The 24,202-nt window shown below is 42.7% G+C and overlaps 2 protein-coding genes across 2 annotated transcripts in view; both read right to left on the reverse strand.

Moving 5' to 3' along the window:
* abtb2b (ankyrin repeat and BTB (POZ) domain containing 2b) overlaps positions 1 to 6,264 on the reverse strand; it is a 40,509-nt gene extending 34,245 nt beyond the window's left edge. The window contains exon 1 of the mRNA XM_063874291.1: positions 4,864 to 6,264. Coding sequence (XP_063730361.1) covers positions 4,864 to 5,755 — 892 coding nt within the window. The 5' untranslated portion in view covers positions 5,756 to 6,264. The remainder of the gene's footprint in view (positions 1 to 4,863) is intronic.
* Positions 6,265 to 8,655: 2,391 nt separating this feature from the next.
* Positions 8,656 to 24,202, reverse strand: part of b4galnt4a (beta-1,4-N-acetyl-galactosaminyl transferase 4a) — a 125,682-nt gene continuing 110,135 nt past the window's right edge. The window contains exons 9-20 of the mRNA XM_063877244.1: positions 20,243 to 20,309; positions 17,822 to 17,986; positions 17,411 to 17,520; positions 16,793 to 16,893; positions 16,471 to 16,544; positions 14,907 to 16,389; positions 13,810 to 14,198; positions 13,536 to 13,689; positions 13,359 to 13,431; positions 12,414 to 12,567; positions 12,027 to 12,153; positions 8,656 to 10,775 (exon numbers count right to left, since the gene is read on the reverse strand). Coding sequence (XP_063733314.1) covers positions 10,661 to 10,775; positions 12,027 to 12,153; positions 12,414 to 12,567; positions 13,359 to 13,431; positions 13,536 to 13,689; positions 13,810 to 14,198; positions 14,907 to 16,389; positions 16,471 to 16,544; positions 16,793 to 16,893; positions 17,411 to 17,520; positions 17,822 to 17,986; positions 20,243 to 20,309 — 3,012 coding nt within the window. The 3' untranslated portion in view covers positions 8,656 to 10,660. The remainder of the gene's footprint in view (positions 10,776 to 12,026; positions 12,154 to 12,413; positions 12,568 to 13,358; positions 13,432 to 13,535; positions 13,690 to 13,809; positions 14,199 to 14,906; positions 16,390 to 16,470; positions 16,545 to 16,792; positions 16,894 to 17,410; positions 17,521 to 17,821; positions 17,987 to 20,242; positions 20,310 to 24,202) is intronic.

Consider the following 24,202-nt stretch of genomic DNA (forward strand, 5'->3'; position numbering starts at 1 on the left):
GCATGTGGTCATTTTTGCATTTCAAGTTACAAGTATTATATACAGCTCTGGAAACAATTACATGTATGGCAGCCATTCCAGTGTCTGTTGAATGCCAACACAGAGAACCATTGTCAGTATTTATACTCAAAGACGTACCTATGAATAATAAAACAAGAGAAACTGATAATGTTGAAGTGGTCTCGTAATTTCTCTGGGGCTTTCTGTTGTATTGAGATATACACTTTGACTCTGTCAGGTCAGCTAAGACAGGCATTTCCAGAAAGACAATATATTTCTTTATGTAATGCATTAGGTGTACTAACACCATCAGTTATTTTAGCAACTTTTACTTTAACAATTGTATTTCTGCTTCAGGACAGAGTTAGATATATATTTTATCTTGAACCTCAACCTCTGTCTCACACAAGTCTAACTCAATGACTGAATTTCTATTGTTTATGTCACAATCCAACCTTTTCCCTTTTTGGCTCATGTTGCTATAGCTATTCATGGAGTGGGCAAGAAAGAAAGAAGACAATCATCTCACAATTAATGTTTGTTAACGTTGTGATGAATATAACAATGAGTAAAACCTGCTTAGGTCCAGGGTCTTTCCACCAGAAAACTGCAAAGAAACTGGTAATTGGCTTCTTTTTTCTTTTGTCACTACATGAGTTTTCTGTTAGGAAAACACCTGCTCATACTGGAATGAATACCACTGGCTTTGAACCTCTGACCCACCACCCTTAACGACTCAGCCAGATGCCAGCACAGGTGCATGTGGCTCTCATAGATGATGTGATGCTCAGTGGTTGCTTTCAACAGAGCCATTGCAAGCATCCAGGCAGTGCACTAAGCCTGAGATTCCAGCCACTTGCTCTGCTTCCCTCATTAGGGACCCCGGCTGCAACCCCAAACCCATGTGCAGGACAGATTCCCTGGAGAACCTTGGCCAGCACTCTGTGGTTACACGTGTGACACACTGGCTGCACATTTTCCGATTCAAACAAGCCAGAGAGGCTCAGTGATAATGTGTACATCCCTGTTATTTCTAGATAGACTCAACCGCTTCTCAACAAGAATGTGATTAGGAAGAATAAATCAAGAAGCGAAGGTGCAGATGCTTTCAGGTTTGCGGCCACTATTTCTGTATTTCCCTTTTCTGTCATTCCAATCTTTCTTTGCTTCCTCCCTATCAGTGATTTACTGTAAACAGTTTTGAAAGAGCATGACTCATGGTGCTGTAATGTGATAGGAGGAGCATGGCTTGAGATCAAAATAATAACTGAAGTTTCAAGGAGAAAGCAGTGAGTAAAAATGGGCTAAGCAGGGACGTATACCATCTGTTAAGTTGGTTATTTTACTTTGATTGTTATTAACGTGACAAAATAAATGAGCCAAAGGATGTGAACTCGATATGAGGTTCCTGAATTAATGTTGTTGGTTTTGTAATAGCTTGACAAATCCTCTGTTGGGTCATAGCTGTGAAAGCATTACTCATGATATGCCAAGAATAGTCACAATACCCACACAAGTGCATTTAGATGAACACATTGAAATACACGTGCACCCCACCACTGTGCTGGATCAGGTTTTAACAGCTGGGACCAGACTAGAAGCCAGCGCAAACACCGACATGGACCATCAGTGTGTGTGAAGCCTAAGGCAGGTAGCACATAACACACAAGCTTGTGTAGCGTTTTGTGACGGATCAAGCTCATTATCCCCAAAGCTTTGTTACTCACGGTCTTAACTTAAAAAACACTGACCTGCTGTTGGTGTTCACAAGGTTATATAAATTCATCTGTACAGTCATCAGGCTACACACAGGCTGGATGGGAATGCCTGCAGCACGCCTATAACAGGAGGATGAACTTGAGTCTATTTCACCATAATATTAATGTCCTGATTGGTTTTCCAAAACTGTATTTGATCCCGATCCAGGTTTGTGGAGCAGGGAGTGTATTCTGAGAGTGCTGGTTTCCCCATCTGTGCGACCACAGTGCTGGGCTGCTCTCCCTGCATCTTTCTGCCCACTGTTTCCCACGCCTCTTTCTGGGCTAAATACATATTTAGAGAAATACTGAGCAGCAAATCATACGTCCTGCTCTCTCAGTGCACCCAAACCCATTACTCAGTCCTTTTTACTCCTTTTAGAGGGATGGAGAAACCTGAATTTGGCTTTAAGTCAGGACTGGATCAAATCAAAGTTTGTTTATCTAGGTAAACATTGCCGAGCATGAATGCTCTCTTTCAGATAGTGCCTGCTTTAAATTTGCATAGGACAGTTTCATAAAGCAGCCATTTATTACTAAAATGTTTTACTGCAAGCTTGAATGGAGCTGAGGTAGTCTTGCTCAAAGTCAAAACAAGCTCTCATTGGAGGAACTTGTAAAACAAATGAACAAAAAGAGAACATTTAAAAAAAAGTCCCACAAAAAAAACTCAAATGGGTCTGCACTTAGAAAAACTATTCAGCCATCCGGAGAAGAGTTTAACAGACAACTGTGTGCCAGTCGAAGCAATCACTTCACAGCCACTTCCACTGTCCATTAATAAATCTACTACTCTGCACTTTAAAATGCCCCATAGTACTATCAATACATTTATACCAGGAAGCTCGTGCTATTTCCCTTTGAGGAGAAATAAATGACAAATGGATTCTTGTGTATAGCTGCACTGTGCAGTGAGTTCAACCAGTGCTGTGGAGCCATTTGAACCATGCAAAGCCGACTGAATAGGTTCCAGGGTATGAGGGTGTGTGAATGTGTGTATAACTTTGTGCTTGTGCAAGTGTGCATGAGTAATGAATAAGATTCTGGCACATCACGACCGGGTTCCTCTAATGCACTCCGTGCAAAACAGAAGAAATAAACAGATAAAGATGAAGTGGACGTGAACGCAATCGCAGAGACAAAAAAAAAAAAAAAGAGAGAGGCAAGAGTGAGAGTGAGCAAAAGAGGGCAGGAGAGGGAGGGAGTTTACAGAATTGTTATTGGAGCCGTAGAAGTCATTTCTGACTTAAAGAGTTCCAGATGTGGGCCAGCCCCTGAGAAAGAGTAAGAGTCAGAGAGAGGCGTAGTTATCGGACTGTACCTTTCTATGTGATCAGGAGTCTCCCCTCCCGTTCTGAGAGCATCTGGTTTAGAAGCGGAAAGTGGATCTTTGCTTTTTTGGACATTGATGGCCGTGGCTGGGGGGGAAGGGGACTTCAGCTGCAGGGGGGGGGGGTGGCTGCAAGGTTTAGGGTGTGGGGTGTCAGGTGGTAAGGTGGTAGAGGGGTGTGTGGCTTGCAAAGCCCAGTTTTAGAACAAAAAAAAAAGCTAGGGTGGTCAGAATAATGGCCTGTTGTTATTACACACACACACACACACACACACACACACACATACACACACACACACACACACACACACTTCTCAAAACCAATGACCAAACTCACCAAAATAGAACCTGACCATAGGACGTCCGGTTAAAAACTGGGACAAAAGCTGCTCTTACACTTTATTTGCAATGAAATAGCTCCAACTAAAGCACATGGTGGGCAAATCCAATGCTTTCTACTCAACTGTTTTTAACATTTTGCCAGCTCAAATGTAGTGCACATTATGAATTAACCATTCGAGTCTGCACACGATATGAAATGTAATTTGTCAGTGAATGACTGTGTACATATGCATGTGTGCGATTACTGTGTTTTAAGTGTTGTATCGATCGCAGACCTCGAGGAAGTTGGCACAGTTAACAGCATTACCCTTTGTGTGTGCATGCCATGCTTGCACATAAAGGTGCTCCTGCATGATAATGTCTTAATTTAGAACCACAGTGCCCTGTCATCATGATTATCTCCAGTTATTCTCTATCTCTGTTATGTGTATGTGCATGTCCTTGGGTGTGTATGTCCAGATTGCCCAGCATTTGTTTTCACTCCCGCTGTGTTGAGCTAAGCTGCACGATCACACAACAAAAGTCCATTGTGCTGTAGAGAAAAGCTCTGCTCCGGGGAGCTGGTAGTGGGCCACAAACAAAGGCTGGTTACAATGTCCGAACACAAGCTCATGAATCAACGCTAACACTAGGCTGCCAAAAACAGCCACAGAAGGAGCGCTATGAGTTTGACGAATAGGGAAGTGAAAGAGAGTTGATTGAGGATGGATGTGAGGAGTAAACAAATGGACAAGGAGCAGGATGCACAGCTGGAGATGTAAGGGGGAGAGATGGAAGACATGTGGAGATTGTGGTGGGTGAAGGGATTGGTCCAAGACAGCGAGATGAGGAAATGGAAGAAAGGGAGGATTTGAAAGAAGTGCAGCCAACCCAGCAAGAGGATGAGAGGTGAAGTCAGCGTAAACGGAGAGCTGTGTCAACAGACAAGCCTCCCTCCTGTGCTGTAAAGGCTCTCCGAGCTACCAAATCACAACAGCAGAACAAGAGTGACATGTGAGGGCTCAATCTCCAACTGACCAATGAGAGGGAAGTCGTTAAAATCAAATTTGGCTGTTCAACATAGAATCCAGCAGTCATTTCTCCTGTTACGACATTGGTCAGGGAGAAAATACCTTCTTTGTTCGTATCACATGTTCTGTTTTTTCCTATTCTGACTGATCAAATTAGCAACCAATTCATCAAACCCTCATGCACAAAGAGCTGCTATTGTATCCAGCAGCAGGGCACACTTCACCTTTTCCAAACTGTGAGGGAGTGGAAAGTGTTGACCAGCATTAAAGAAGGGTGTGTTACAATATAAAAAGTTTTTGGGTGAAGTTTGCCATCCATCACAACACAGCAAAACATACTGAAAATGACATTTGAATCAATTTTCTCACACAACATCTGGACATTATATTGACTTTAGTGCAAATAGTCTTTAAATGTATTTACCATTGGCGTTCTTCCCGCAGATCAGGTGCTCGTAGTGCTGCAGGACTCCCCACAGCTCTGCGTCATTGTTCACCACCCCCTCCAGTGCCTCTGAGCTCACTGGGGTGCATGATGACCCTGAATCCGGCCCTGGTTGACCCCTCTCGGCCATCAGCACCCGGGCTCCTATCTCTTCCACCAGGGCTTCCATGCATGCAGTCAGGCATATCGCTGCGTACTCGTGGATGCGCACGGAGATGCGTGTGTCCACCATCCAGCGGAAGAAGCGTCCCACGGAGAAGGAGAGGCCGCAGCGGGCCGACTTGCCTTTCCTCAGGAGCTCCCCTGCGCTCATGCTATACATGGAGATGGCCTTGACCGTAGCAGAGACGCAGTGGTCGGCCAATGCCCAGCTGAGCACCAGCCTCATGGCGCTCTGCACCTCGAAGCGTGTGCAGCGGCAGTGCATGACGCTGAGCCGCTGAGCCTCTCTGGAGATGCGGATGAGAGCCCGGCGGAGGAGAGAAGACAGCCGCCTCACGGCCTCCGGGGAGAACACAGGTGTGGGTCCACCTTTAATGCTCCCACTCCCGGCCACTTTGCGAAGTATCTTAGCCACTTCCTCTTCGGTCCAGGGGAACTCTTCCAACTCAGGTAAGCGCGGACACTTTGAGAATATGTCCTCCGGGTCTTCGGGGAGGACCGTGTTGACCGTGTCCCAGCTGTTGTTCCTGCTGTTCATAGAGCCGGAGTAGTACCACCAGTTTCCCCGATGAGGGACCGTCATGAAGGCATGCGAGTTGGACTTGGAGGAGGACAGGCTGAGAGATCTACATGAATCCCCCGCCCCGTAGCCAGAGTCCAGGGTCAGGTCCTCCAGGGTTTTCATGTGGGCATTGCTCAAACCAGCCATTATTGTGAAACGGTTTGAACAAGAATTTTTAAGCAGAGCGGCAAACCTGGCGATACGGTTTACCTGAAGTCAGTTAAGCAGCAGTCGAAACTCCCCGCAGAGCTGGAAGAACTGGTTACACAGCGGCACACTTGAGAGACATGCTGATATACCTCAGTGCAGGATAGTGAAATAATAAAACTGCACACGCTGGTAAAATACTGCTCGATACCTAATAGTATGTTGTAGTTATTAAACGAGTAAGCCGGGAAAGTTAAAGTCGCACCCGTCTCACCTTTCCCCCGGGCAGCACAGGGATTTCAACTTTCCTCCAGTATCCAAACTCTTTTTAAATGCGACTGAGTATCTCCCAACGCTCGGAAAGCAGCCAGACCAGAGTTCATTTGTTAAAACAGGTCCCGTGTAGCCGCCCAGCCGACCGAAAGTGTGCCGTTTTCGTAGATAACCGTGGAAATGTCCGAGACTAGTTCATCCCACTCCCGTCCCGGTGCTCGGTCAGGAACAGGCTGTTGGAGACACTCAGCTACAGATGTGTGAAAGGAGGGACCGCTACTGAATGACAACACAGAAGCAGCTCAAGCACCAATCAGGAGAGGGACGATTTCTGCGGGCAGCAAATCAGGACTCGCTCAAATGTTTTCTCATTTTGGCGAATAAGTACATTTACTTTTGCCTCAGATAAGCATAAAACATGTGTGAACTACAAATGGATTTATTTTCTTCTAGGTTTGATTCAAACTTGTATTCACATTCACTCAATATCCTTTTAACATTACTTCTATGTTTACCATGGTTTCAGTCTTTATTTGTGTCTTATGTAACAGTTTCAACCACACATACATATGACATGTTTAATCAACACATTTAAGTAATTGCTGTATTTTCCCCATTAGTTGTTATACAATGGGTGCGGAAATTCTTAATTTGAGTCACAAACTTGACATCAAGCTGATTTTAGTTATCTACTCTGTTGACTCTAAGGAAGTTGGCTTGTTGCCTGGACATTAGCTCATCTCTCACCTTAACCCTGTTACATAAATTAAATCTCTAAAGCTCTTAGTGATATTGCAAGAGGTGGAGTGTTTACATTTATTCGATTAGGCTTAAGGATTTCATTGAAAGTGCATTTTCAAAGTTTATTTGGGATTATAACGAAGACATGTGTGTTGTAATAGCTTAAAACGCAAAGGCCATTTTTCTTCCTTTTTAAAATATTTGTAATTTGAAAACTTTGTACCGCTTATGGTTTATACAGAGTCCATACTCCGTGCTAACTAAGTGCGGTTTATAGAGATGATTTCCCAAAAGGTGTAAGATCTTGCTTTCAAAACAAACTTGTATGCAAATCCTCTTACAAAACTTCAGTTTGAAGCACTGCATGTCCCTGTTTGTTGTTCCTGGTTAGGTGCTGTAACATGCTTGAGATCAATAAAGCAAACTCGTTGAAGAGGCCTGTGAGTACCTGCTTCTCATCACTCCACACTTATTTAGACAGGTAGTGGGCGTGCCTCCAATGGGAAAGAATCCAAAACTGTTACATATGGGTTTGTGGCTAAACAGTCACACTACCTCAACACACTGTGAAAGTGGCTGTTTCTTCCACATACGGACCTGTATGTTATAAGTATGTACTTAAAGAGAAATACGGTGGTACATATGTAGAAAAAAAGTAAAACTCTCACACACACACACCATCATGGATCATGGTCAATGAATCATTCAGTCAGGGGATCTGTGTAGGGAGTCAACCTTTCAGTCTACTAAACCTCCAAAGATTTGTGCTGTTAGTCAAACTCCTCTAAATTAGTTTAGAAGACACACAGGGCGTAGAGGAGATCACGGGAGGTTAGCACTTGCCTCATCCAGACCTCATAGAGCTTTGGTGTGGACATTGCTTACCTCATGGTTTCTGTGTGCGTGCATGGCAGACCCCCACCCAGAGCAAAGTGGCACACAGGGGGGATCAACAACTCAAAAGAAAAACAAAAAACTCTGCAATTGATTAAATATGGCCCTGAAAACAATACAGCTCTGTTGGAGTTCAAAATGTTTCATAATGTTAATTTTTCTCTTTGTGTAGGTCATAAAACAAAATCCATGTGATATCATAGAATTTTGCTCAGAATAATAACTTTATATAGAGATGTCAATCCCACAGAGTACAAACAGTCAGGGTTGTACAGCGTTTTAATATGAGGTCATATTTACTTTGTATATATATATATATAAATTATTTCTAACTGATCATGGCTTGTTTGGGTCTTGGTAAACTGTGTTTTAAGTCATGGATTTGAATATTTCATAATATAGCTGAATATAATTTTAAGTATTTAATTAAAAAAAACTTAAAGGCCAATAGCGGTTGATTGACCCCTAGTCACTTCACAAACTCACTGACCTTGATACAATCCTTTGCCTTAAAGAAAAACACACTTCATGTCACCTTACTGGAATGAGTTTATCACATGTGGTTAAGAACAAATTGACTATAGGAAGTGAACCGAGACAGTGTTGTGTTTCTGTACATGTGTAGGAGGGGGATTGTTCATACTTGTCGAAAATGTTCGTCTATGTACTCACTGATATGACGTCTTTCCCCCTACACTTAATATATCCATTTCCTGTTGAAACTATGTCACCTCTTCTTAATTTTCATTTCTTTGAAGCCATGCAAACACTGCACGTGTGCGGGTTTAAACAGGATGTATACGTGGAGCACCCTCCGGTGGTCAAAAGGGGAATAGAGTTGATTTGGCTGATGTTTTTTTTACAATTGTCTCACAAACATTTTTTATAAAACGCATTTGAAAAAATATTTGGACGTAAGCATAAAATTTTATTTGCAAAAAAAAAAAAAAAAACAAATCAAAAAAAATTACAATACATTTTTAAAACCTTTTTTCTCTACAAAACAATTTCACAGAAATTACCTTGGAATGTATATTCCTATTTTTCATTTTTATGTTTGTCATATATTTAGTCTTATATTTAATGTGTTTCTTTTGATCTTTAAATAGTCCCATGTCAGTATAAATTGACCTACAGTAAAGACCTTTTTCCTGTAGAGGCAAAGAAATGGTCATGGATGGCATTTGACAATCATATAGTCAATAACAGATCATTAAATCTCATCCACATATATGTCCAGTCTAAGCCTTCCAGCCACTCCCCATCAACATAAGTACCATGTTGCATAAACAGAGGCATTAGGAGCATGGCCTCCAGCCAAACTAATGGGAGCAGGTTGAATCCGGCTGGACTGCAGCTGCCTGTGAATCTCCATCACACCTCCTTGTTTCACTCAGTAGTCATTAGTTCCATCTCCATGTATCTCACCAATGGGGCAACTGGCACACAACCACCCATTCCTGCTTCTAACGAAAAATAACAAACACACTGACACCTGTGTAATCCACTGAAGCTAACTTTATCCTTCTTTTACAGTGTAACTGGATTTACAGTGACATTACAGCCTGCTGATAAATAACTGAATTTGTGTCTGTCCCTTGCCCTCTTCTGTCATTAGAATAGTTTATAAACTGCCTGCAGCCAAACCCTGATAAAGGCACACATATGTGAAACAGCCATGCCTTGCCACAACACATGAACTGGTCTCCCTTCTGTTATAGCTTTGTGCAAGCCAAAAAAGAGTGTCAATGTTTTCGATAGCCAAGCACTTTCTGTCTTGGTGGTAGAGATTCCACAAATCCAATATTTGAAACGACACTCTAAGCTTGGAAAATGCTTAACAACATGTGACAACATTAAATAAAACATAGAAAGATGTCTTCTCCTTCCCTCCTGTAAGAGTTGTTTGTTCCAATTGATGATAACAATAAATAAGAGATGTGGAGGGAATGGAGGATACTGTAAGTTAAACGGTGTAAACTGTTCACAAATTCAGTGTTTAAGTAAATTAAAAAGCACCCCAAATATTTGTGCATCCGTACCCAGTGAGGAAACACACACACACACACAAAAAAAAGTTTAAATAACAAACTGTAAACAAAAACTTCAGATGATGCAACACAACTCATAACTGATAGCTACCACTAATATGGGTGGAGCAATGTTTCAACAAAAAACAAAATAAAATTGCATGACATTACAACAGACAAAGGCAGAAGTGGACTGAAGATTATAAAAGATACAGAGGGAGAGAGAGGGACAGAAAGAGATATAAAGATGATGTTTCAGTCAGTATTTGTTTGGAAAAGGGCTTTTCTGATTCAAAAACGTTCAATGATTCATAATATCATGCTATCAGGAGAATGTCAGCACGTCGGACACACTGGTTATTGATAACCAACAGGTAGTATTTGATGTATTTAGAAATACAGACTTCCTCTACTCGATCTACGCCACCATGTCTCAATCTATCTGAATAACATGTTGACAAACATTCTATTAGGCTCTCAGGTGAGAGCATGTTAGAAAAAAGATCTTAGGTTGTCTTCACATCTTGTTAGAAAAAAAGGTGCTTCCTTTCATCGTAAGCACACACAAGCAGCAACACACCCACACACTTATATGTACATACCCACGCATACACACAACCACACATACACAGAAACAGCTGCTTTCCAGTCTGTCTGAAAACATTGCACCAAAAAAAGGACAGAGAGAGGGGAGAGTAAAAACAACTCTCTTCTCTCTGTACAGTAGTTGAGTCAGTGAGCCAAATTGAGGATTCAGGTCTGTCTGCGTAAACAGCTCACTTGTTAAGTTGGAATCTGTCTTCATACCCACAAGCGTTCAAAAGGGGCCGATGACAAACAGAGGCGTCCCTGACAGGAGCCTGTAAATAAAGGCAGTGTTCAGGCAGTGAGTGAACTCCTACAGGTCTCTCTCTCACACACAGTGGATCTGCAGGTAGATTTAGTATTCTCCGACCAGCAGGGGGAGCTATCCCTTGGGAGTTTTCTTGTTTTGGGCATTCCACATGCCTCGTTTGGAGTGGTAGTAGTGAAAGAAGTTTCTTAAGCGTAGTCTCTCTACCTCCAAACCGTTTTGCAGTACCCTAGAAAAGGCAGGAGGGAGAAACAGTGGGTTAAAACTGGGCTTATATTCATCAGCAGAAATAATTGTGTTAATTATCATTCCAACTGGTTCTAGGTCATGTTCAAATACTGACGATCAATATGGCTGTCTAAAACAGGCTGATATAAGATTTTTTTCTTTTACAATTTTCTTTTATCAAAAGTTCAAAGTCTGGCGTTTCTAAGTACCTTTCTAAAGTTGATGATCAAGATGAGAAAATAGGTTGGCATTCAGAGGAAGGATTAAAGTCGAAACATTTGCATTTGGTCATCTGCAGGCATACGTACACACCAGTGTAGAAAAGTTGCCAAAGATGCCAGACACTCAAATTCCTGTAAAGTGCCAAATACACAGAACTTTCCCTGGCTGCGATAGGCATAATCAACATTGTGTGAACTTGTTTGGCAGGGGCTTTAATGTAACAGACCTTCAATTATTTGTTTAAGTGTCAGTTTATCCAACCTACATCTGGGTGGTATTTAAATATGCAGACAGTTTCAGTTGAATATGCTCAATTATCCATCTGGCTTCTTGATTACCAAAGACTGGTCGTTAGGTTTGATAGCAACAGTCCTTTCTTGATGTTCATTAAAGAAACATTTTTACCAATGAACATTCAACACTAGGAGCTGGCAACATCCACCGAGCAGACTGTCAATGTTTATCCTTCAAATGCTGTTTTTTCCTGCATCCTACTGGCATTGTTCACACTTGACACCTTGTGCTACAACAGTGACAATCCAATAAAAAAGATGCAATGTGAACACAACTACAATTAAAAACCATATAATGTGTATGTATATAACTGCAACTTTAAACGTTACCATAGAGTTAACATTTCTCCAACCAAGTCTGAACTAGAAATGACTCATTAACCTTCTAATACCCTTTTCACACTGAGGGCTCAAACAGCATTGATTTTGTGTTTGAAAAGGTTAACCACTGTTGACTGACACGACTTTGTGACCTAGTTCAAGAGGTGGGTCTGACAAGGGTCGATTTCAGTGTGAATGGAGTCATGGACTCTTAACAAGCAAAACAAGACAATTATGTCATTGGTGGCAAGTTACGCAATTGGTTCAGGTCGCCATAGCTCATGAACAAACGCAGCGATGGCAGCAGGAATGTTTTCAAGACTTAGAGGTGCCGGAGACAGTAAAGAAAAATGTAGTGTATGCCAATATAAAAGCATTCATTGCAGGGCTACTGTGTTGGTTTGTTGCTTGGTTACCTGTCCAGCAGCTCCCAGTCCTCCCCTCCCCAGCGGTCTTTGAATTCCTCAGTGTTCATCCCTCCGATCTTATCGAAGTCAGACTTATAGATTCCAAACAAGCCGAAGCCGTTCACCTCCCAGTACCCTACAAAAAGAGCAAAAAGAGAGTTAAAGGGAAATATTAGTCCCATTGCAATGACAGCCTCTCCTGATGCAACAGCCTTTATTATGCATGATAATTTAAATCCTGTTATTATGAATTCAAAGCAGATGTCTGGAACTGGGGAATGAGTTTGAGTGATGGGTAAAACTTAAAGACTTGAAAACTATGGTAATTTGAGATTGAGATTATTCCTGTATGAGCCTGTATGCGTGTTATTGTGTTTGTGTTTTGTTGGGCGTTACCATCGGGCTCCCGTGGCGAACTGCCGCAGCTAAGTCTCATGACGATGGGAGCGAAAGCGAGGCGTCCCTCCACACAGTGCTTCCTAATGCTTTCCAATATGTTGAGAGGGAAGTGGATGTGCAGATCACACAGGAACACAATGCTGTGACTATCCTGGAAAAAGGAGAAAAAAAACACACACATTGACACATTCATACATTACATTAACATTTTTTACATTGAAAAGGAGAAACAAAAGTGTGTCTGCTTGATGATCCTGTGGATGTTCACATGTGTGGATTTAGGATTAAAGAAAGCAGAGAATCCTGGGCATCAGAGGCTCGTCTTCACTCCCAAAGCCTGCGGGTCATTCAGACATGAGTGACGGCCCTGTCATCCCACCGTGACAGTACTGACACGCAAATGACGGATCAACGTCTGTCCAAATTTCCAGCCGCTCCACGCCCCTGTGGGTTGGTGTGCGTGCGTGAGTGAGTGACATAGAGACAGCCAGAGAGCGGGGTAAGGGCACACACACACACACACACACACACACACACACACACACACACACACACACACACACACACACACACACACACACACACACACACACACACACACACACACACACACACACACACACACAAATAACCTGTGAAAGGGACTGGATGTGACAACTTTGGCATACTGATGACATAGGAATTGCAGCTAACTGCCTAAGCGGCTCCCTGTCACCCACGGCCGGGCTTAGTGTGAGAGGGCAAACACAGGCAGGAGAGGTAAAGGGTGAGATCCACAGCCTGTGACAGACCACCGTGGCAGTCATACTCAGCATACTCATTATGCATGAGTGTTCTTTATGTCTGTCCATCAGTAAAGGTCATTGTGAGTGGCTGACCTTCAGAGAGTGGCTTTTCCCTGCCAGCTCGCATATTGCTGTCTAGTGCGTTTGTGTCTCTAACCTCGATAGTGTCCACTCCAATCTGCAGTCCTGCCGAGCGCTCAAAGTTCCCTTCTCTCCTCAGATACTCATATCTGTCAAAACAGAAATATACACACGCATCAGTTGAAAGCCTTGAAAGAATAAAAAAATATTTTGTCCTTTAACACAGCTGATTGTGTTCCATATACACACACACCTTGGCACACTGCTATCTCTCAGTGCCTGCTCCACATCCATGTCTTCGCTTTCAAAATCAACAATAATGATGCTGAAATTGTCATCCTTTGTTTGGCGGTGAAGATTCTCCATGTCAGAGATGAACTGCTGTACCCAGCGGGCCTGGTTTTTGACTGAAAGACAGTAAGAAGACAACAAAAAGTAGATAAAGCCTGAATAATCTTGGTTTAAAAGTAACTGCTAGACTATTTTTTCAGTTTTGGAAGTTGGCCGAAGTCCTTCTTTTGACTGACCTGGCACCACAAAATGCACCATGACATCTCTCCTCCACTGCAGCATGACAGGCTGGCAGAGCAGAGGCTTAGCATAGGCGGTGCTCCAGGGAGTTGCTCCGGTGCGGGCGGGGGACCTGGCAGAGGGAGGGGGTGGTGGTGTGGTCAGGCTGGATGTGGCAGGGGATGGGACCGAAGCTGGTGACAAAGCTGGTGAGGCCGGGGCAAAGTCAGTGTTCTCTACACTCTCCTCTCCCTGCCTGCTGCGGTGGAGCAACAGGTATATGTACTCCGAGAGACGCACCACACTGCGGCCTCGCTCCATCAGCTCCAGCTCCACCAGGTAGCGGTTCCCTCTAGCGGAGTCGCGCCGCTTCTCAACGTTGACGATTCGCAGCAGGGTGTAGATCCTAGGGGGAGTTAGTAAAAGTTCCCTTAATTGTAAAGAAATATAAACATGTTTGTTGTTTAGAATGCAAGTGTATGTGCTTAATAAATTCTGTATACAAACTCTCAACACACTGACCAAACGGAGCCGGGGTTTTTTGGGAGGGGGGCTTAAAGACACAGTCAATACCATGGCATACTTAAGACAGACAGTATGAGAAAAACAAGGTGTTTACTTAACCTTAAGCATGTAAACACATTCTGGTAAAAAACCTGATAATACCTGAAAAGCATAAAATGTCCCCTTGTGTCCCACAGTGTAACCTAATATGGGAGAAGATGCTTATGAAACACTATTACTTAAACTAGATTACTTCTGCTTAACTATAGGAAGAACACATAGAAAATGTGATAATCCATCAATTGTGTTGAGGCAAGTCAGCATGGTATATTTTTTAAGGAAAAAAAAACGAGAGGCTGAGCTATTATTATATCATTATTTTGTATGTAGTTTTTAAGCACTGCTGCAGCAAATGGTAATGAGCACATAGAGGTTTGCTAACATGAAGTCAAAGCACCGGGGCATGACCAATATGTTCTCAGCTAAATTACTTCTTGCTTTACATAATGGTAAGCAAACAAATTCGCATTTGAACACACACAAGGTTGCAGGGAAACATAAACCTTCTTGTAGTTTCACATCATTCTCCCTCCCTCCCCTCTGTACTCACCCTCCGTTGCGTTCGTTGAGTTTCTCCATGTACTGCGCCAGCACGTCCACCACCTCGCTCTCTGCCAGCTGCAGGTTGCCGGACACGTTACAGCGCAGGTCGTTCCAGTCGGAGCGCAGCAGCTCGAAGTCCATCGGGTTGACAGAGAAGGTCCTCTGCCAGTTGATGCTCTCCTCCGCCCAACCTGGCCGCGGCTCCACCTCCTCGTAGCTGTAGTCCGACAACTCGCCCTCCTCCGGTTCTGGTTCAGGATCGGGGTCAGGGTTAGAGCGGTTTGTATCCTGGAGTTCGGCCGGGTTGGGGTCCGGATCTGGCTGCTGCTGGGTCTCTGTGATCTCTGAGGTCCTGAGGTAGGAGGTGACACGTGTTTGTCCTTGGAGCGTGTTCTCTGTGGAATTTAACTTTTCTTGGGTAACAGGAGGGGGGTCTCGATGATTGGACAGCGGGGACAATGGGTCCCCTTGGTTGGGTACATCAGTAGTGTGTAAATCCCTGTGCTCTCCTCTCCTCCTGCTTGTCTCTGGTTGTTTTACCCCAGACTTTGGCACACTTCCACTCTGTGTGTTGATGCTTCCATTGTGAGGAGTCTTACCCTCTTTTGTGGGGGGGTTGGGCCAGAGCTGAGGGGCACTAACCAGACTTTTGCCTCCTCCCCCAGCATGTCCTTTGGGACCCAGGTTAACCAGCCTCGTGGTCTTCCCAGTTTGGTACAGAAAGACCCCCGGGAACACCTCTCTAGGGTGGCGAGATGCCCTCTCCTCCCTCCTTTCCTCCCTCCTCTCCCGACGCTGCTCCCTCTCCCTCTCCTTCTCCCGCTCTTTGGCAGGCCGAGGCCGGGTGATGTAGATCTTGTTCTCCTCCCTCTTCTCTTTTTTCTTGCCGCCGACCTTGTTGTTGTTGTTATCGTGAAGGTTGTTACCGTGGGCGGAGTTGCTGAGGATATGCTTGGCTCGGCTGGCAAGGGCAGAGAGGGAGGACTTCTGGGGGAAGAGGAGTGAAGACTTGCTCAGTTTGGGCAGGGTCTCAGCTCCCTTCTCCCCTCCACCTGTTCCTCCTCCTTTCCTGCCAGGGCTCAGCTCTGCGGGACCGGTACGGATCCAAGACAAGGAGCGAGGCCGGACCACACTGTCCGTGTTGGGCTGAAGCCCCTTGGTTTGGGGCTCTTCAAGTCCCTTCCCGGTGTCCTGTCTCACGTTTGTATGATCTCTTCCCCAGTCCAGATCTCTAGCCATCTGTCCCTCTCTGTGAGGAAAGTGTCTCCTCTCTCTGCGATGTATGATACTGTTGACTGCCCCCTCCTCCTCTTCCTCAGGGTCCTCCTCCTCTTCTTCCCCTTCTCTGCCAGCTGGCGTGGGCACAGGCTTTGAGTGCGAATGTGAGGGGTTGGAGGTGTGGCTGGGGTGAGAGGGCTTCTTGGGCGATTGCGTGCCAACGATCTCCGCCTCGTCCTCGATGTCTACCACCTCCTCCTCGTCTAGGAAATCTGGAGATAGGAAGGAGACACCAATTTGAAATAGTGTGTATAAATGTGTGACTGGTAGTGTGTGTGTTCATTATTAGTTACCATCTGGGTTGGGGAAAAAGAACGGCCTGTCATCTTCCTCCTCATCCATCTTCATATATTTGTAGAAACCAAACCTAGCAGACATTAGAGGAGCCAAAACACACACATTCATTAACACACACAACCCAATGTATTAAAATAAGTTTGAATTTTCAATGTGCCTTCCCTAGCGTAATCTACTTGTGAGAGGTCGCATGAATCACTGCCATCATATTCACACTTGAGCAGTTATTCTGCATAATCAGTCTACTCGCTCATATTTACAAGACAGGGACAAATATTCCTTCAGCTGTTGGAGAGATAGAAGCAATAATGTCCTTACTTCTCTAAGTAGATAGGGGACTCCCTGTAGAAGCACTTGTTCTCTCGCTCCATGTGGGTGAGACGCGTGAAGTCATTTGGGTAAACGAAGGACAGATAGACCTGTGGAAGAAGTTCAATGTCATTAAAAAATGCATTATCCCTCGGAAAAAAACTGATATAAAGAGTTCATTTAGCAATACTCCAAAGGGATTACATTCAAAGCAGCATTTTAAGCAATATCCACCCTACTATAAGCTGTATTTTTGTTACAGTGATTTCTGTCAAATTTAAATTGGATTTGATGCATTTTAGTGGCTCGTTTCCACTTATCTCTGCAACTGCTGCAGTGACACAAATCAGCCTAAAGGGGGAAGCAGCGCTTAACAATGCCGACCACATGCTTCATCAATGTGTTTCGGTACATCAGGAGGGTGGCAGTGGTGATGTCCAAACCAGCATGTCCAGTTGATCTGAATATCATGCTGATCCCTGAGTTTTAACTCCTGTCATAATCAATGGCACTTTTGATGAGCTCATAGATCTACTTTTAGTAAGAAGTCTCTCATAAACAAACACAAAAACCTTTAAATGTATTTTTAAGCTTCTATTTTTCTTATTAAGAGGGAATGAGACTTACAAACTGCAGACCCTGGTATCTGGCGATGGGGAAATCTTTTACTACATAGGTTGGGGAATAGAGACAGGCCGGAAGAACGTTTTCCAGTCGGGAGGGGTTGATCATAGGAGCTGAAGAGAGAGGAGACAGAGAGAAGGTAGGTAAATATTTGAGATCAGGTAACAACAAAAATTAATTCTGCTTTAAATAAGTATTAAAGAAGGAAAGCAGGGAGATGATCAAGGTAATAACAAGACCAGGAAAACACATCAAATGAAAAACAGCACGCTAAAAGGATGACAGTCTGAATAATGCAGCTAAACTGACAGCCAGAGACACTGAGAGCCAGACAGTCAATCAGTCGGAGGCAAATGACAGGCCATAAAATCAGGATGAAGACAGAAAGAAGGGGAGTATGAGTGGCAGATTTACTGCTATAGAAGGTGTCCCTGGGGTCCGGCTTCAGCATATCCGCTCCGTGCTGCAAGACCCCGCCTCCCTCCAGAGCCTGGGGGTGAGATTCCTCCGGGAGACGGATGTGACTGGCCAAGGTCTGAGGGATGTGGTCCACGCTGTTCATCTTCAGATTGGATTCATCTGAAAAATACAGAGAAAGCGGGGGAAAGAGTGAGGTATAGATGATGTAGAAGAGGGAAAGAGGAACATCAGTATCTCACTCACTGTTTGGATTATCTTTATGACGAGCACATTTGATGTTAGCTTTATCACACACTTTATTTCAGTCACAATCATCAGAAATCGATACCCACAATGAAAAGTGACAAATAAGACAAAAGAACGGCAGAGAGGAGAGAAAAAAAGAAGAAGAGGAAGAGGCGGTGGAACGTGACAATAAGACAAATACACAGCAAAGCAGAGTCATAATTATACCAAATCGATAGCACGAGAGGAAGAGAGCGCATATGTGATTAATGGCATGTCAGGAGCAAGGCCTGATGGGAAAAATGTTTCATAATTAACAGGGTGGTCAGCATCAATTTCATCCTCCAGAGGGTGGAGGGCGCACATTGGGTGTGTGAACGCTACACAGAGTAAGGTTCTTTTTAGACGCCCATTCTTCTATCAATAAAACATCTGTTGATCACATACATGGCTTTACACTTCACACAAGCCAGCCGTTATGAATGATCTATGTTACTGACATACTCAAAAGGAGCAATGAAAACAACATAACTCTTCTTCTCTTTCTTTTGATCCATTTCCAGCATGTTGCATATGTCGTTGGGGTGTAATAAAAGAAATATCCACATTATTTCTGTATGGCACAAACCTCATTCAGATGGTAATACCACGCACATTTAGCACCCAGTTACAGTGTTGTGATTATTTGAATTTCCTGGTCGGTGTAGCAAATGTGTATGCGTGTGTTATGGTGTAAATTCATTAACAGCTACCATCTGGGTGGCACTTTTATGTGCATACCCACTGATTCTGTAGTAAAAAAGTATTATTGCACCACTACAGGGGATTTAGAACCCATAAAGAATCATTGTGGGAATTGAACTGCCCTGTAAATTAAAATATAATATGTAGCAGGAACAATTATCCTGAAAAAAATTGCATTTCATTTGTAAAAATTCAACAAACAAACAGTAAAACTGCTTTAGGTCAGGATGGATGTTGAGAAATATTTCCAGATGATAAACCATGTGTGGAAAAATTCAATACTAACTTAGAAGCTAAGTTAGTATTGAATATTAAGAGCAAAAACCACACTGGCACAAATGTTCCTGGGTTTTCTACAGACTGAATATGAGCTGATTTTATTTATGATCACTTATTTAGGTCTCTCATGTCAAAATATGTCCAGAATTTATACAATCTGACACTGGTTGCTGAGTCACCCAATTATTTGCCTCTGACCATAACTCTGTGATTGACAAGTTGTTAAAGTGATAAAAATGAGGCTCATAGTTTGAGAATGAACTAAAAAAGCATATGCTCCCATTAAATGTTACGACTGCCTAACACACATTGACGTTAATTGAAATCCAATCAGACATTTAATTAAACTAAGTAATGCAAACGAAAAGTATAGCTGGGTAAGCTTACAAATGTTTCTCTGTGTCAAATGGGAATGAATATTAAACACTTTCCACAGTGACAGAATGGAGAAACCTGGTAAGATAGAGGGCATGACATAAAGGGAGCAGTAGTGATGGATGGATAGAGGGGGACAGATGAGGAGATGGTAATGTTTGAAGCCAGCAGGTGACCTCATATTCGGTACAAGGTCTCTTTATTCCCCGTCGTAGCGGGTCATAAACAAGAAGGCGTACATCCCTAGCAACCTGCTTTCCCAAAATGACAACTCCACACATCATTCTGTTTGCAGCTGGCATTTTCCCTTGTTAAAAATACAACATCCCTGTGACACACTGCTATTCTTGGAGCTATAGAGGTTACACATCTACTCGGAAGCTAGGGCTCTCATCTCTGCTCCTTTAGAGAAGAAATAGAGCAACCAAAAGATCCTGTATCTTCTTTTTAGAGTAGACATGTCATGGCCTCAAATATGCAGCTTCCCTATGAGAAAGAACTAAATATGAAATAAGGGACACTGACAATAAATGTGGGTTTGTTCGAGGGGAAGGCAGAAGAACATATTTGATCAAAAAAGGGAAATGTTTATATGTGAATACTAGATATAGCATGAATTCCTGTTTCTATTTTGCGAGCACTGGCAAAAAAAAAGGAATAGAAAAGAGAAAGAGTCCCATGTGTAATAGATGCCACAAATGTCAGTTATTTTAAAATGTATCATCCAGTTTATTTCCTTTCCAAGACAGGATGACAAAGTGCACCATATCAATACAGCAGAACAGCTCTTACCTGTGTACAGGGAGATGTAGGCCGAGTCTATCACTTCATATTTCAGACCAGGGAGGAACGGACGCCACTGTGTGTGAAAGCAGAGAAAGAGAGAAAAGAGTTTTTGTCAGAGGAAAAAAATAAATGTCAACATGTGGAAAGTATAATGTGAACAGAAATCCTCCATCACTGTTTCCAGGCTAGTCTCTGACATGTTGGGTGTTAACGATCACAGCGACATCACAGGATCGATCTGATGCTGGGTTTTTGAAATAAACACACTTAGCAGGAGAGAACAGAAAACAGAAAAAAAAGGGTGGCACGTGGAAAAAGAACAAGAAATGTGAGACTGAAGGGATATGAAGGAAGTGATGGAATGAGAAAACAAGAGCAAAAACAGAAACCCTGAGAAAATAGACGGTGAGCGGAGCGGGTGTGAAGACGAAGATCTAATGACCTGAAAAATGAGAGAGGCATGGGGTGAGAAATACAGAGAGGGGGAGAAAGACAGTGAGAGAAAGAGAGGGATGCTACAATCGTTGAAATAGATTTCACAATTATCCCGTCACTTCTGGTTACCAAGGATATAATCGCAGGAGACAGGTCATTTTCTAACCCTCGGGTAGAGAATACAAATATAAATACCCTCCTTAGGCTCATGCAAATGCTATGTGCAAAAATGCAAACACACACACACACACACACACACACACACACACACACACACACACACACACACACACACACACACACACACACACACACACACACACACACACACACACACACACACACACACACACACACACAAAATCTTATGTCCCATGCTCCTCAAACAACTCATGTATGTTGAGTTGTTGGAGGAGCATGGGACATAAGATTTACATTGCCAACATATATGTTGTATATGCTGTGCATATGACCAATAAAACCTTGAAACCTTGAAAACACACACACACACACATTCACCATCTAAGATTTTGCAATTCATGTAGCATCAATAGCTGACATGTTAAAGCCCAATCTGGCATAAAAAAAAGATATCTATATTTTTTGCTTCTTCTTCACAATGATGCTGACACTGGTAAACAGGGGCACACATGCCCAAAACAAGTGCACATAAAAAAGAACAACAAACAAGGACACAGTCGGCATCATGCTGTGCAGCAGCAGGGAGCAGCTCTGCAGGCAACCCAAGGCTTCAGCATTGTGTCATTTCTTCAGGGAGATTGTCGTCAAGGTCGCGGCAGGCGGCTGTCATGGAAGGACGAAAAGTGAAGACCACATACGAGTTGTAACTTAGGATTCTTAGTTTAACTCGCAGCTCAACAGTATAGACTGCAAGTGTTTAACTATCAAAAAGTTTCCTTTGATTTTTAAAACAACACAGTATGAAAGTTAAATTGTTAAACTTGTACCCAGTTGTCTGACGGAAATATCTCATGACTTTCTAGCTTTTTCAGAGTTTTTAGTGTGTTGCAGTATTATTCTGGATGTTTTTATTACAACAGTACAGTAAATATGTATATATTTGCTGTTAAGGTTAATTATTTGTTTTATTATATTTGTATGTTATCTATTTATCCTCAGTCTATCCTTCTATATATCCTTCTATCTATCTATCTATCTATCTATCTATCTATCTATCTATCTATCTATCTATCTATCTATCTATCTATCTATCTATCTATCTATCTATCTATACTGTTATCGGCTAGCTGTATTGATGCAAAATGAGAAAACAATTGGACATGACTCTTTTTTCCGCAAATGATTCTCAAACAAAGAATATTTTCAGAAAGATCCCAAATAATAACCAATGAGAGTTAATATTTGGACTTTTTGTCGGTGCTGCATAGGCACGGAATTCCCTCCCTCGCTGTGCCCCAGAGATTCTCTGATCATTTCCTCCTAGGGAGGAATTGACCAAGTGTACATTGAGATGTGTGTGTTTTCACAGTATTTCTGTGTGTGACTGACGGTGTGTACGCTGTGTGTACGGGCACGTCTTCTGTGAAATAGTGTTGACAGGGAGTAGCAGAGGCCTGTTCGCTGGCCCCAAGAGTTCAACAGAGAGGAAAGAAAATCAATATCCAAGAGGAAATAATAAAAAGGACCAATCGCAGAGCAAAATGGCAATGGGCAGCCAGCAGTATTGTTTCATCACGTTTCATCATTCCTCGACCACCCACTGACGTTTAGATATTGTTTTCATTCAGCTGGCCCAAAGTGGGTTCTGCTCCAACCTGGAGTGTGTGGTTTAATGCTTGCTGAAGTTACATACAGCACTCTTGCAGCTCACACACACACACACACACACACACACACACACACACACACACACACACACACACACACACACACACACACACACACACACACACACACACACACACACACACACACACACACACACACACACACACACACACACACACACACACACACAGTTTGCCTCTGGTTCCATCAAGCGCAAGTTATTTTTTATTCCTAGATGATTAGGAGTTTATTGTTCCTGAGACTGCTGACTGCTGTATTAGTTTGTTTCCTTTAATTCAATTGGCTGTCTCAGAGCCTAAGGCACTATAGATATGAAGTTGTTTTGTTGGTGAGACACATAAGAGGTAAATACATAATGAAACTATATGACCTTTGCCAGTTTATGTAAAAATCAATTCAGATTTCAGGTCCAATAAAATGAACAGAAAGTAAACACTTTAGAAAGTAAACACAACCATTTAGTGTCACAATCATCTCCTGAATTTCTAGGGAATAAATTGAATAAAAGTGGATTCAGAAGAAAGCTTTAACTGGTAACAGGCTGTCCAGCTGTTTTTCATGTCTATTTGTTCAACATAGGGCTAATAAGATCACTGAGGTATCTCTATTTTTTTTCTGCGTCTCAATCTGGCCCACCTGGCTTTAGGCCCAAATTGGTAGAGAGGTAAACTGAAAAAAGTCTGAGGTAAAACGGACAGCAGAACAAGGCAGGCTTTAACAAGCCTGACGACCCCTGCCTGAGGGAAAAGACAGTAAGAGACTGGGACTACACTGTTGCTGTTTTAAATGTATTTAACCTTTACATACAAGGTCGGTTGGAGGAGCTTGCATGGTGATCCAAAACAGCATCCCTTCTACAGCTACTGTGATTACTCATTTTCAGTTTGAATGAAAGGCAGAACACAGCACAAGCGCTCTTGTTGACCCGTCTTTGTGCTTCTGCTGCCACTCTACTGTTCACTGAAAAAGACATGCTGCTAATAAGCCAAGAATGATATCCTGTAGCTGTGGTGTAAAAAGGTAAAGTGAGAGCTAATAAGCTAATGAAAACCCATATTCAAAACCTTTGAATGTTGGCTTTGTATCTTTCGGTGAGGTTTAGGGGAAAGTGGTAGCATTTATCTAACCTTCATTAGTTGGCGGTACAGTTAGAAATGTGCTGTATGAGTAGCAACCGGTAGCTATCAGACATGTGTGAACATATGTTGTGTGTAATCTGACTCAGAGCTCTTGCATCTACTGTTTTGGTAACTAAAATTGATCGAAAAATTAAAGGAATAATAAAAATTTAAAAAATAGGGAAATCTTATTTAATTTATTCCCAACAGGCAAATAAGAAGATTGATGCCCCTCTCATGTCTGTACAGAAAATGTAAAATTAACTTAAGCAGCTGCTTAGCTTTGCTTAAAGACAGGAGACAGCTATCCGGGTTGCATCCAACGGTTACATCAACCAAGTTCCAGCACCTCTAATCTAAAGTTTACGAATGTAATTAAAAAAAATCTAAGAAAGTGTAAAAACACATTATGATTTTTCATTCCTGGAAACAACCAGTAGTGAAGTTACTGATGCTTCCTGACCCTTATGTATGGGTCCTGTATTGATATGTGTGAGAAGTTTCTGACATCTGAAACCCTGCAGTTACTGTGGTTTTGACTCAACAGGGACAAGCATTGTCTCTAAGCTGTAACTTTTAACCT

This window comes from Eleginops maclovinus, chromosome 2 (assembly GCF_036324505.1).
Source record: "Eleginops maclovinus isolate JMC-PN-2008 ecotype Puerto Natales chromosome 2, JC_Emac_rtc_rv5, whole genome shotgun sequence".
Taxonomy (NCBI): Eukaryota; Metazoa; Chordata; class Actinopteri; order Perciformes; family Eleginopidae; genus Eleginops; species Eleginops maclovinus.